This window comes from Seriola lalandi, unplaced genomic scaffold (genome assembly GCF_002814215.2).
Source record: "Seriola lalandi dorsalis isolate HSWRI2012SDOR001 ecotype SW California unplaced genomic scaffold, Sedor1 jcf7180002054901, whole genome shotgun sequence".
Classification (NCBI taxonomy): domain Eukaryota; kingdom Metazoa; phylum Chordata; class Actinopteri; order Carangiformes; family Carangidae; genus Seriola; species Seriola lalandi.
In genome coordinates, this window is record NW_019525453.1 from 4,654,973 (window position 1) to 4,667,134 (window position 12,162).

Below are 12,162 nucleotides of genomic sequence, written 5' to 3' on the forward strand. Positions count from 1 at the left end.
GGGTCAGGTCGAACATTTTCAGGTCAGTTTGGGACTCATTAACACATCAGCCTCTTTTACAATTGAAATGTGGAAATGAATTCTGGAATCAGCAGATATGTCAAGATAGACTTCGCATACGGTGATGAATGGACGGACCCTGTAAATTCATTCTTATTATGGTGGTCTGTCCGGGGTGCGTAAAACGCGCGCTCTGGGGTGGAGACTTCTTTGGAGAGGCAGGATCACAGCGCACAACAGCACGACTCCCTGCATCCACAGGTTGCTGCGCGGATCTTTCCTCCTCTCTGTGCATCTTGGCAGCCCACACCGAAGAGTACAGTCGTTGGAAATGAAGTGAGAAGTCGCTAAAGAACGCGTTGGCATGAACGTTTTGGACTTTGGACAGTGCAGATGCCCGTGAGCAAAATGCCGAATCCACAGCTCGATTACAAACTACCTGACCATTTACTTGTACTGCTCAGGACTTTTCTTTTGTAAAAAAAAAAAAATATCTTTGCAACGTTTCTCCCGAGGAAAAGAGCGTTTTATTCGAGACCACCATGCCACAGGTCCCTCACTGCAACTGTACCACGGTGACAACAGCAAAATAATGGCATGTAGGAGCGGTTGTTGCTGCGGCTACGGTCCAATAAACGAAGATAACGCGAGGTTCCTGCTGCTGGCACTGTTCATCATCATCTATCTCTTCTGTGGGGCGGCAGTTTTCTCCGCACTGGAGCAGCCAAAGGAGCGAGAGGCGAAGGAGCGCTGGGCGCAGAGGTTCGAGCATTTCAGCCAGAAGTATAACCTGAGTAAGAAGGACCTGAACAACTTCCTCAGGAACTACGAGGAGGCGAACGTAGCCGGTATCCGTGTGGACACAATCAGACCACGATGGGACTTCACCGGCGCTTTTTACTTCGTGGGAACTGTGGTATCAACCATTGGTGAGATGAAGAGAGAGGCGCTTAAAACGGTGTTAAAATGCAATTTCTGAAAACACATTCATTTCCAAATCGATTTGACCTCTCTTCTAGGATAATCAGTTTTTACCTCATGTGTATGTTTTGTCTGTTATATGTAATTACAGATGACTGTGTCACAAATTGTCTTTCACAGTTTACAAACACTACAGCAAACTCAAGGCCATGAGTTACTCACTTTCTATGAGCCAAAATGGCTAAATTATTTTCACACTCATTTCATTTTCTGCTGAAAATGTCTTAGAAAGCAAGTTAGGTTTCAAACTTTCACACAAAACAGTAATAATATATTGTGTGTAATGGACTTTTTCCCATGTAACATATCAATACAGGCAGTGATCCAGCATACACATGACCGGAGCCCTGGATGTAGCAAAGCTGAACAGAATGAAGCCTTAATTAATGTAATTAGTTCCACCTGTGTTTGATGAGTCTCCTCTTTGACCACGCATGTTTCATTTTGAAGCATCAGTTCCTGCAGTCTGTTTCTTTGGGTAGAACAAAGCTCAGAGGGAAAAAAAAGAAAGAAAGATAAAAAAAAAAATGTTTTTTTAAAAATGTAATCTCTGCCTTAGCGCAAGATTTGTCCCTGACAATTTGTTCTCCATTTCAGCTCAGACTCTCCAGGACTGTCTGAGAGCACTACAGGTGTTAGTGTCAGTATGACAGACGGAGCAGAGAGACAGAGCCATCCTTCTAGGGAATAGCACTGTTACACAGAGTGACAATAAACTCACTGATCTGTTGTTGCTGATACCCCTGATTTGTACCTGCACACTCAGGCGATTATTTCTCAGTACCTGATAGGTTAGCGCCATTTCAACATCTTTGATCGGGGTGATTTTGAATTTATGACAGTTGACAGTTTGACAAGCCCTCCGATTAGATGACTGGAAAGACCATCGCCATTTAAATCAGAGGGAAGGTGATGAAGGACCTGGGGTTTGTCAAGCCAATTTCCAAAATGATCACATTTTATACGACCTCATTTTTTTTTTTAGATAGATTGTGGCCTACAAAGAGGCCTTGCTGCAAGATTGATCCAATTATTCTGACAGTCTGACAATTTCCAAGATGAATTTCCTTCTGCACCTTCCTCTGAGAGTAGCAAAGACAACATTCTGATTTTTAAACACAAACTTCATCACATCTTTCACTCAAGTAGCCTCCCAAGAGAAGAAGCATCATTGTTCTGCGTATGAATGCAGACAATTTCAAAATGCTCCTGCATAACACTCCACAATCACAGACTGCGTTACAAGTGTGAGTTTATGGTTATAACAGTGCAAGTATGAAGTATTGTCATCATTGCTGCAACCTCCTGTACATATCCTGTATGCTGAGAGAGATCAATCTGAGCATTCTTTAGCCTTTTCATCTTCTCTGTTCCTACACTCTCATCCCTTGGTTTTTGGAGTAAAGCCCTTCACAAACACAGCATCATTTTGCATCCTCTCTGAGAGTGCTGCATGCTTGCAGAGCTTGGATAAATACATGGAGGAGTACTAGAGAGTGGTGCATCTTTTTAATATCTCAAGTGCATGTGTGGTCAGAAAATATGCACAGTCATGTTTAGAGTTGAAGAGCAAAAGAAGAGTTTTACTATAAGATTGCGATAATAAAACTCTATTTGGTTAAATGGCCTAATTAAAATATATGATAACATTGTGCATAGGTAGGTTTACAGTCAAAGTAGATTAGAAGATTGATATCACATTCATGTTTGAGGTATCTGTTAAGTCACAGTTCTACAGCTTGCATGGGCATGAAACTGTCCAGTTTGAATCATCAGTTCAAAAGATAATAAAAGTTCATTGATAAATAGTCAAAAGCACAAGCCTGTGTATATAAAAACTTATGAGAAGAAGTTAAGTACACCTCCCACATCTTTTTACTGGTTTAAATATCTTTCTTGAGTGAGTGACGCTGAATTTAGGAGGAAAAAGCCGGGACTGTGTAGCACAGCCCAGCACCTCCATTAACACCCACTATGTTCACAGCTTTTGTTCCTGACACAGATGTCATACTGACACAGTAGCGCACTGTTTTCTCCCCTTTCTTTTATGGGCTGTATATTTTATTAAACAGGTTAAATGACTCATCAACATCGCATTTAACCGGGCTTAACAAAACAAGAAGGAAAGAAAAACACATCTATAAAATCCAGTTCATTTGGCTTTATCGGCGTATTTGGAAGAAAACTCCGGCTCAATTTGCACCTTGAGAACCAATTTTGAATGTGGAGGCAATCAAATCCTCTGCAAGAAGCCCGCCTGTGGCACAGTGGCAATTAGTCTTGCTGCAGAGTATGCTTTTCATGACGCGAGACACCTTAACATTCATCTTTGTTTCTCTACAGAAAAGAGCTCTCGTGTTGTAAGGCTCTACAGCTGCTATACCTACCTGTAAGAAGTCAATTCGTTACACGGCGCGTGAAATCGCCGTGAGAATTATAAGTGCTCACATTTTCAACAATGTTATGAATGTGATAAACTGAAAAAGAAGAGCAGCCAGACAGACAGCGCTTCATTGAGCTTTCAGTGTTAAGTGAGGGATGAAAAAGATACTTCACTGATACTGGTGCAGTCGATAGGAAGGCCTGTTCTGCCCGTTCTCAAGAGACAAAAGAGAAGTCTCTTAAAAACAGCATCTCAGTTCCCCTTAAGGTGAAACCAGTCAAATGGGTTCGAATCTTAGCCAAATAACTGTGTGGAATACAGTGAAATGTTAGACAACCCGACACATTGGGACTGATTGCAGTGATGTGCTTGGACTCAGCTCTTAAATTGAGTGACAAAAAGAGAGGGAGCGAGAGACGGAGAGAAAAAGAGGAGGGAGAGTGCATCACCAATGGCAACCCAGTGGAGTGAAGCTGTTGTGTGAGTATAATATTCACTAGGAAGAAGACGAGCTCAGTAATTAGCCATCTTTGTTAATGACAGAGAGGGTGCACGTTTGGTTTTAAAGGTGAGTAAAAGAAGCTGGAGGCAATGACCACCGTTATCTCCTCTACAAATAACCCATTCATTTCCTTAGAGCACTTAAGTGTGTGCTTGAAAGAAAAATGGAGGCACTGAGTAAGACTAAGCAGTTGTTAAAGTGAATGTAATGCTTTTATGTAAAACAATTATTTCATTCAGAGGCAAAACATCGAGGAAGCTGCTCTTCCTAGTATTCTCTTCATTTGATTTTGCCATAACACCAGTTTCATTGTGTAATTTTAACATATTTCATATTATTTTTTGTGTGTATCCCAGGGTTTGGGATGACCACGCCTGCCACCATTGGAGGAAAAGTCTTCCTGATGTTCTACGGCCTGCTTGGCTGCGCAGCCACCATCCTCTTCTTCAACCTCTTTCTGGAGCGTGTCATCACCGTCATCGCCGTTGTCCTTAAGTCCTGTCACGAACGACGCCATAACAAGGCTGTGCTCCCACAAAATGGCCGGCAAGTGTCTGAAGGAAACAGAGAAGGTGGAGCTGCAGGAGGTGGAGGGGGAAAAGGGGAGGATCTGGCTGGCTGGAAGCCTTCGGTCTACTGCGTCATGCTCATCCTAGGAGCGGCAGCCATCTTGGTGTCCTGCTGCGCTTCATTCATGTACTCAGCGGCCGAGGGCTGGGGCTACCTGGACTCACTCTACTTCTGTTTTGTGGCCTTTAGCACCATCGGTTTTGGAGATATGGTGAGCAGCCAGCGGGTCGTCTACGAGGGCCACGCAACAGCTGCATACCGGCTGGGCAACTTCTTCTTCATCCTCACCGGCGTTTGCTGCATCTACTCCCTCTTCAATGTCATCTCCATTGTCATCAAGCAGGTCCTCAACTGGCTACTAAGGAGGCTGGAAGCCCCCTGCCGCTGCTGTTTCCCTAGGAGGGGTCACCATCCGCACCGGCACCCCCGACAGAACGTGGTGGCCCCAGGTCACCTGCGTACCCGCAGAGACCCCTCGATCGAGACAGACGCCATCAACGAGAGCGAGACTGACACTGGGCGCAGGATGTCTGGGGAGATGATCTCCATGCGGGACTTCTTAGCAGCCAATAAGGTGAGAGCTGCAGGGCTCGATCAGGCTGTGGCAAACAGCTCGTGTGACATTTCACATGGTTAATGTAATCACGCATGTTATTGCACACAGGATATTCTGTTAATACCTAGAATAATTTGATTTTACTGCTCACATGAGTACAACATTTAGTCAGTAACCTTGTTTCCCTGTAGTCGTGCTTACTGTACTCATTAACTCCTTCACCCTGCTCTCAGTCATCTCCATCATTATAAGCCTAATTGAATTTTTTATGCTGTAAGGCAGCACAATTGTCAATAGAGATTCCTCATGAGCCATAACATACGTGTAGACTTATTATCACTGAAACTCATTAAAATATTAAAAATAAAAGATAAGCAACACCAATGATTGGTGGTTTAACAAAGGTTAAATAATTCATATAATGATTCATATTTTGATAAGAGCCTCCTGTTTGTATAAGCAGCAGTTTATTTTTTGCTGTTGTTTTCTAGGTTACATAAACATTATTTGTAAAATTTCTCGACAGCCCTTCTAGACAGTTAGGTGTCAATTGTCCGTACATTTCCATAACAGCTACCCCACTGAGATAAGAGGAGTGAGCAGTGTGAGCTGTTGAATGTCAAAACCATGCTCCCAAGGATTATGAACTCACTATAAACTCAAAAAAACTAGATTTTCACACATGGTGATTAAAGCCTGAGGGTTTTGACTGACTAAATGGTGCGATGCTGTAGCAAGCAGGTGATAAAAACTGACGTCAAACCATTAACACAACAAACATACTGACACACATATTGATAATTCATGCACTTCCAGAGGATTAGTGCTGGCCCACAATGAACAACTGAATCTGATATTTTACACACACACACACACACACACACACACACACACACATATATATATATATATACATACATACATACATATATATACATACATACATACATACATACATACACTATATATAGTTTATTGTGTTCCAGAGATATCTATTCAAGTTAGCGTGAGTTAGCATGATTATCAGCTAGCCCTGGCCAGTCTTGTCTTGTAATATGACTTTGTACCTCAAAAGGGCGATAGTGAGTCACTGTAATCTGCCCTGTCCAATATGAACTTGTATGAGGTCTTGCTCTCCTGGTGTTTTTTTCATATTGGTTCCCAAATAGGTCTAAATTGGTGTTAACATGTTTCTGTCTGACTAGCTTAGCATTTACTCAATTTTCACACAAGAGACAAATTTCCTCCTGAGGTTATGAAAAAAGCAGAAGGGGAAGCTGCCCTTTCTGCAGAAAAAATTCAGACATCCACTTTAAGTTACAAGGACATCACTCCAAGTGAGATTTAAACCACAGGAGGTCCAGCAAGGTTGCCGAAAAACAGTAGGTAATTGCTGTGAAAAACTACCCACATGCTGTACATGCTCCAGACATGACTGAAATCACTTACCAGGGCAGCTAATGTTAAAATGACCCCACCTTGCCCAGACAGATGAATTCAAACGATGCTATAGTTTGTTTTCTTATGCATAAAAACACTGATTAAAATTTACAATACTCACAAAAACAAACACAATCTGGTCTCCTTTCAAAATAAAAGAACAACTAAAGCTTGATTCAGCTTGGAGCTGGATGGAAACCTCAGAGCCTTACATGCATGCACCCTTGTGTGTTGATTGACAGCAAATTTGCCTGCAAATCATGGTATTGCCTCGTGTCTGTAGAGGTCTGTGATTCCAGACCTCTGATTTGCTGTCTACCAATTTGTTCAGCCCTTTATATAATATATAATAATATATGAATGACATGAAATGGCATTTCAGTTGAATATCAGACTAGTCTGTCTGAACATTTATTCATACGACACATGTAAAGTCTGGCTGTGTAGATATTGTACTTTTGGAGAGAAGAATACGAGGGAGAGGACAGAGGGAGGGCTGGAGACGAGACATTTCACAGACTTCTACAAGTTCAAATGTTTGTGCTGCCCAAGGTAACACACTGACCTTTTCATTTCCAATCGGGGACAGCTGAACGTCGATGACATGTAGGTGGAATTCAGTGGCAACATAAACTCGAAATTCATAATAGCCTTTAGAGTTCAGATGGTGTTAATGGAATACATTTTTATTTTGCTGTAGCCTCTCTAGCTGCACAAGGTGGTTAAATTCTTAGAAGCAGATCTATAAACACTCGGTGCAGACACTGAAGATGAGGTCAACAGTTCATGGCCCCATCAGACACATCCATTTACTGAGAGCACTAACAACACTGACAACAACAACTTACATCTTAATGCAACAAAATACTTTGTGGTTATCTCAAGTTTAACTGAACACCATGACATTGTGTGCACAAACATTTTATGAATGATGCTCTTTGTTTCTGTCATAACAAGAAGAGTCTGCAGCCATGCTAGCAGCACTATGAGGCTATACTTGCATACAGTGGAGCTAAATTAGCATCAACATGCTAATCTGCTCATAATAACAGTAATGTTTACCATGTTCACTGTCTTAGCTTAGTGTGCTAATATGCAAATGTGTGCTAATTAGCATCAAAGATAAAGTATAACTGAGGCTGATGAGAGCAGTATTTGACCCTAAACCAAAGTATGGGACAAAATTTAATTTTTGATCTGATGATGGAACAGAAAGAAAATTCAGGTGATCACAGTAGTTATTACAGTTCATCCTGAGGGGAACACGAAGGACTGAACCACATTTCATGGCAGTCCTCCTTCCACTCAACGACAACATTGTCAACGTCACTGTCAGTGCCATGGTGATGCTAGGCTAAAAGTCAGCGGCTGGCCTAATCCTCCTGGGGCTATGAACGTCGGCACAACATTTCATGGAAAGTAGGGCTGCACAATTAATCAAATATAATCGAAATTGCAATATTGCCAAGTGCAATATCCAAATCCGGGAGCTGCGATTTTTTTGATAAAGGCAAAATGTGTCACAACATTGTTGTGCATTGTTAGAACCATAAGCATTGTGGCGCTACAGAGGCGCTCCGGCCTACAATCATATTCTCCACACACAAGAGAGCATGCTTGTTTGGTACAAGTCCCAACAAAAATCACATCATCATCATTTTAAAAATTTTCAGTCAAAATGAAATGCAAAAATTATCATTCCAAATGAAATTGAGACTCATATCACAATTGCAATATCTGCCAAAATAATTGCTATATGTTTTATTTTGTATATCGTGCAGCCCAAATGGAAAACATGTAGTTGTAGAGATATTTCACTCTGTACCAAAGTGGTGGACTAATATTGCCATCCCTAGATTCATGTCCTAAGGATATTACACATAATTGTGTGTAGATAAAATAGCTCCAGCTCATTTGCTTTAATACTGACTTGGGCTGAACAATTAATCAAAATATAATCGAAATTGCATTATGGACAAGTGCAATATCCACATCGCACCATAAGCAATGTGGTGCTACAGAGACTGCCTACAATCATATTCTCCAGAAGTAAAGGAACATATTTGTTTGGCACAAGTCCCAAAAAAAAATCACATCATCATGTTTGTATTTTTCTTTCAGCGAAATGAAAGTTAAATCGCCTATCACAATATCTGCCAAGGTTATCGCAATATGATTGTGTTTTGTTTTGTTTTTTTGCATATCATGCGGTTTTAATACTGATCGAACAAATGTAAAACACATCAGGTGAGTAAATTCTCCACACACTGCATTGTAGAGTGAAAAATGAAAGGGAACAGTTGGTGTGTGGGAGAGTAAATATCTGGTTTCTGTCAGTTTTTGTTGTCTTTGTTCACTTAAATCAACACTGCAAAGGAGAAGAAAAACACCCTGTGCTGCTGCTATATCACACCTGTTAAATCAGATGTGCCTGCTGCCAACAAGACTGTATTAATTCTTGTTTCACAATGCTTCACAGGTTGCACGTACCACTTCCAAACACAGACAGCAAATATTTCCTCATCTTCTGATTTCTCTATTTCTGTCCCCTCCCTGCAGGTGAACCTGGCTATTATGCAGAAACAGCTATCGGAGATGGCCATCGGGCACCCACGCCAGTGCAGCTCCAGTTCACGTCAGAACGGATTCTCAGGAGGGGTGGGCGCCCTGGGCATCATGAACAACCGGCTGGCAGAGACTAGTGTGGACAGATAGGGGGAAAAGTGTGAATCTTTTTTTTTGTCAAATTTTACAAAAGGGTTGAGAGGGTGAGGCGAGTGAGCACAAAAAGACAATGAGGACTGCCTTCCAGAAGAAGAAACAAGAGTTGCTTGGTGTTACAAGACTGAATTCATGACTAAATAATGTATCCTTTCCATTGACAAGCAGGCTGACTCCCCAGCAGCTGCGGCTTAGAAACAAACCATCTCAGCCCACCTTTGTGTCAAGAACATGGCTACATGAATGATGCATGATAGTTTGCTGGAGTCTCACATCTGGACAAAGCTCAGAGTACCGGAATGCCCAATCCCCCACCTCGCTAGGAATTCAGTTTCCATGGTGATAAAAAAGCCTGCCTAGAGCCATTGTATCTATGCTTTAAAGACCTCATGCGCACTACACAGCTACTTCACATCTAACCACAACTTCCACTCATCTGCAGTACTTTACAATACCCACTATGACTCTGCCCACGTCCATACTGTATCTGTCCCTGTAAAGGACATTAATGAGAGAAAAATAGCTTTAATAAAATGGGTGTTTTTTGGTTTTGTGTCTACTGGTAGTTATTACATAAAACACAGTGTCATGTAGAAAATGAAAAAGTAGCCTAATTCACAGGTAACTAAATGTTTACCTTCAATGAAGAATACATGATTTTACATTCAGACAATCAGTGGCACTCTTCATTCACATCATTCAGGATTCAGACAAATGTTTTACAGCCACATTATATCCTACTCAATAGCTTCTGTCTTTGCTACTGCATTCATTCATAATCACGACAAATAGAAGACAAAGCCTCTGAAAAGAACCTCATTACAAAGCAAACAGACCTATCTGAAGCTGAATGAGAAGTATTCTGAATCTGAGATGAAACCTATTATGTGAGACTGCTGTTTGCTTTCGGCTTTGCTGCACATTATCCTAGGTGGTTGGTATTGATGTAAATGTGAAAAACTGAAACAAATAATTACAGGCCTGATTATTTGATTTTTGCTCAGCAAGTGTCAGGTTTATATTTTTCCCACTGTCTGGATTCACACCAAGCACAGTAAACACAAAGGACAAAAGACGGAAGAGATTGTTAATAACATGCCTGTGGAGTAACTGACTTAGGTGAAACCTGCAAACAGCTAAGAGCAAGAACGACTTGTGGACACTACATTATGCTTGATTTAGGCAGATTGTATAGTCATCTTCATGCTCGATGTAAATGCATCGGAGAGGACGCTGAAATTACAGGGTGAGAATCCCCCAGGTTCCACCTCTGATGTCACCAGCTGAGCTTTTGTATATCTGAGTTAAGTGTGTCTGATTTACAGAGAGACAACCTTGAAGCAGCCTACATAATAAGGCTGTATCACGGAAAAACTGCATTTGTTTCAGATTTTAATGTATGGTGCCTTCTTGTAGCATTTCCAAAATTCAAAATCACAGGGGTAAAAGTTAAAAGAGTATATGTCGCATTAGACCACCAGCGTTTGAGACCAAAACAAACGCTTGGTCAGCCACAATTCCGGCCTCCCTTCGGCCACAACCCCCCTTCACGTTCTCAGTCAACAAGGTGTTATGAAGTTAAGTGCTAGCAGCCACTAAACACACAACATGCACAACTGAATAAATGTACTCTTTCAACATGAGAGCCAACAAAAAACAATCTAGTCACAGCCACTAGCTCACTAGCATGGCCATGTTATGCTCCTTAGCAACGCTGGCAGTTAGCCAGCTAACCATAGCAACATTTGCCGAACACATTCATAATAATGGAAACAGCAAGTCAGCTAATATTATCATGCCTTCAGTAACCGGTCACGAATAAAAACAGACACGTAACATTATGTAGTCATCAAGTTACTTACGCACTTTGGAGAAGAAAAGCCAGTTCTGAGTCAAGCTGGAGTCCTTTAGCAGCTAGTAGGTCCCTCCATCTCGGTAAATCCAGACCATAATTGGCTCTAAGGTAGGATTGGGTAAGAACTTCAGCCTTGGAGTTATTGGAGCCGGTAAAGTCCATGAACCACCGGCCGACCGGGGTTTCAGCCAGAAGTCCTCATTGCCAGTCTGCCTGTACGCTGGTCTTACCCCTTTCTTTGTCGGAAATACTTTTAAACAAAAAAAAGTGATTTCTTCACTGGAGGAAATTCTGAGTTAAATGTTCCTGCAGAACTGGAGACTGCAGTTTCAGGACCGTAGTTTCTGGCGACACTGCCACTTTACACGTTGGCTCCGCATTTCGTAAGAAGATGGACGGTAAACAGAAAGTGAGTATGAAAGCTCATATAGCCTAAATATATTAAGAGTAACCAACTAATTTCTTTATTGACACAACCATCTACCATATTTATATTAATGAAATGAAATATAATTATTCATAATACACTGCGGTCCTGAGACTGCAGCCTCCGGTACTGCAGGAACGTGTCTTACAATATATTGAGGCTATGCTATATGTAAGCAACATTTAGATGTTACATTATGACGGCGGGAAAATTTGTATTAAATTAGTATTGATGCTGCTTTTTTGGTCATTGTTATAGCTATTTTATATACAAACTGTATTAGTTTATATGTATTTACTGTACTGATTTTAGTTGCCCTAATCTTTCATCTATGGGGAGAAGAGGGAAACGGAGCCTGCCACTCATGCACAGTACCTAGCTTTCTGCTTTATCAGAATAAAAGATAATCCCATCACGTTTTTGTCACATTCTGTCGAGTAAATAAATCCATTCAGTCACAGCACAGGGAGGTGTACACCGGTCACATCATGGACTGTATAATATATATGAAGTGAGGAAAAATTAAAATTCAGTAACATGTTACTTCTATTCTCTCTCTCTCTCTCTCTCTCTCTCTCTCTCTCTCTCTCTCTCTGTCTGGAGGTTCTTTCACCCAGTGTCATTGTCCCCCAGTGTCCTCACTCGTCCTCACTTGACCACACATTGGTTTACATTCCCTGCTATTGTTATTGTCTATTATTGTATTAAAGGATATATATAAGCATAT

General features: G+C 41.3%; 1 protein-coding gene across 1 annotated transcript; it reads left to right on the top strand.

Moving 5' to 3' along the window:
- The first annotated feature begins 227 nt into the window (after nt 1–227).
- On the top strand, nt 228–9,701 carry LOC111672768 (potassium channel, subfamily K, member 13-like). The gene is made up of 3 exons (XM_023430331.2): nt 228–929; nt 4,223–5,010; nt 8,992–9,701. Exons 1-3 carry the CDS (start codon nt 593–595, stop codon nt 9,145–9,147), a joined length of 1,281 nt encoding a protein of 426 aa, XP_023286099.1. The 5' UTR covers nt 228–592; the 3' UTR covers nt 9,148–9,701.
- Nucleotides 9,702–12,162: the final 2,461 nt, after the last annotated feature.

Bases quoted from the DNA above. Each gene is read 5' to 3' on its own strand.
- LOC111672768 (XM_023430331.2), top strand. From the start codon at position 593: ATGGCATGTAGGAGCGGTTGTTGCTGCGGCTACGGTCCAATAAACGAA. The intron at 930-4,222 runs GTGAGATGAAGA...TGTGTATCCCAG, and splicing joins AACTGTGGTATCAACCATTG to GGTTTGGGATGACCACGCCT. The intron at 5,011-8,991 runs GTGAGAGCTGCA...CCCTCCCTGCAG, and splicing joins ACTTCTTAGCAGCCAATAAG to GTGAACCTGGCTATTATGCA.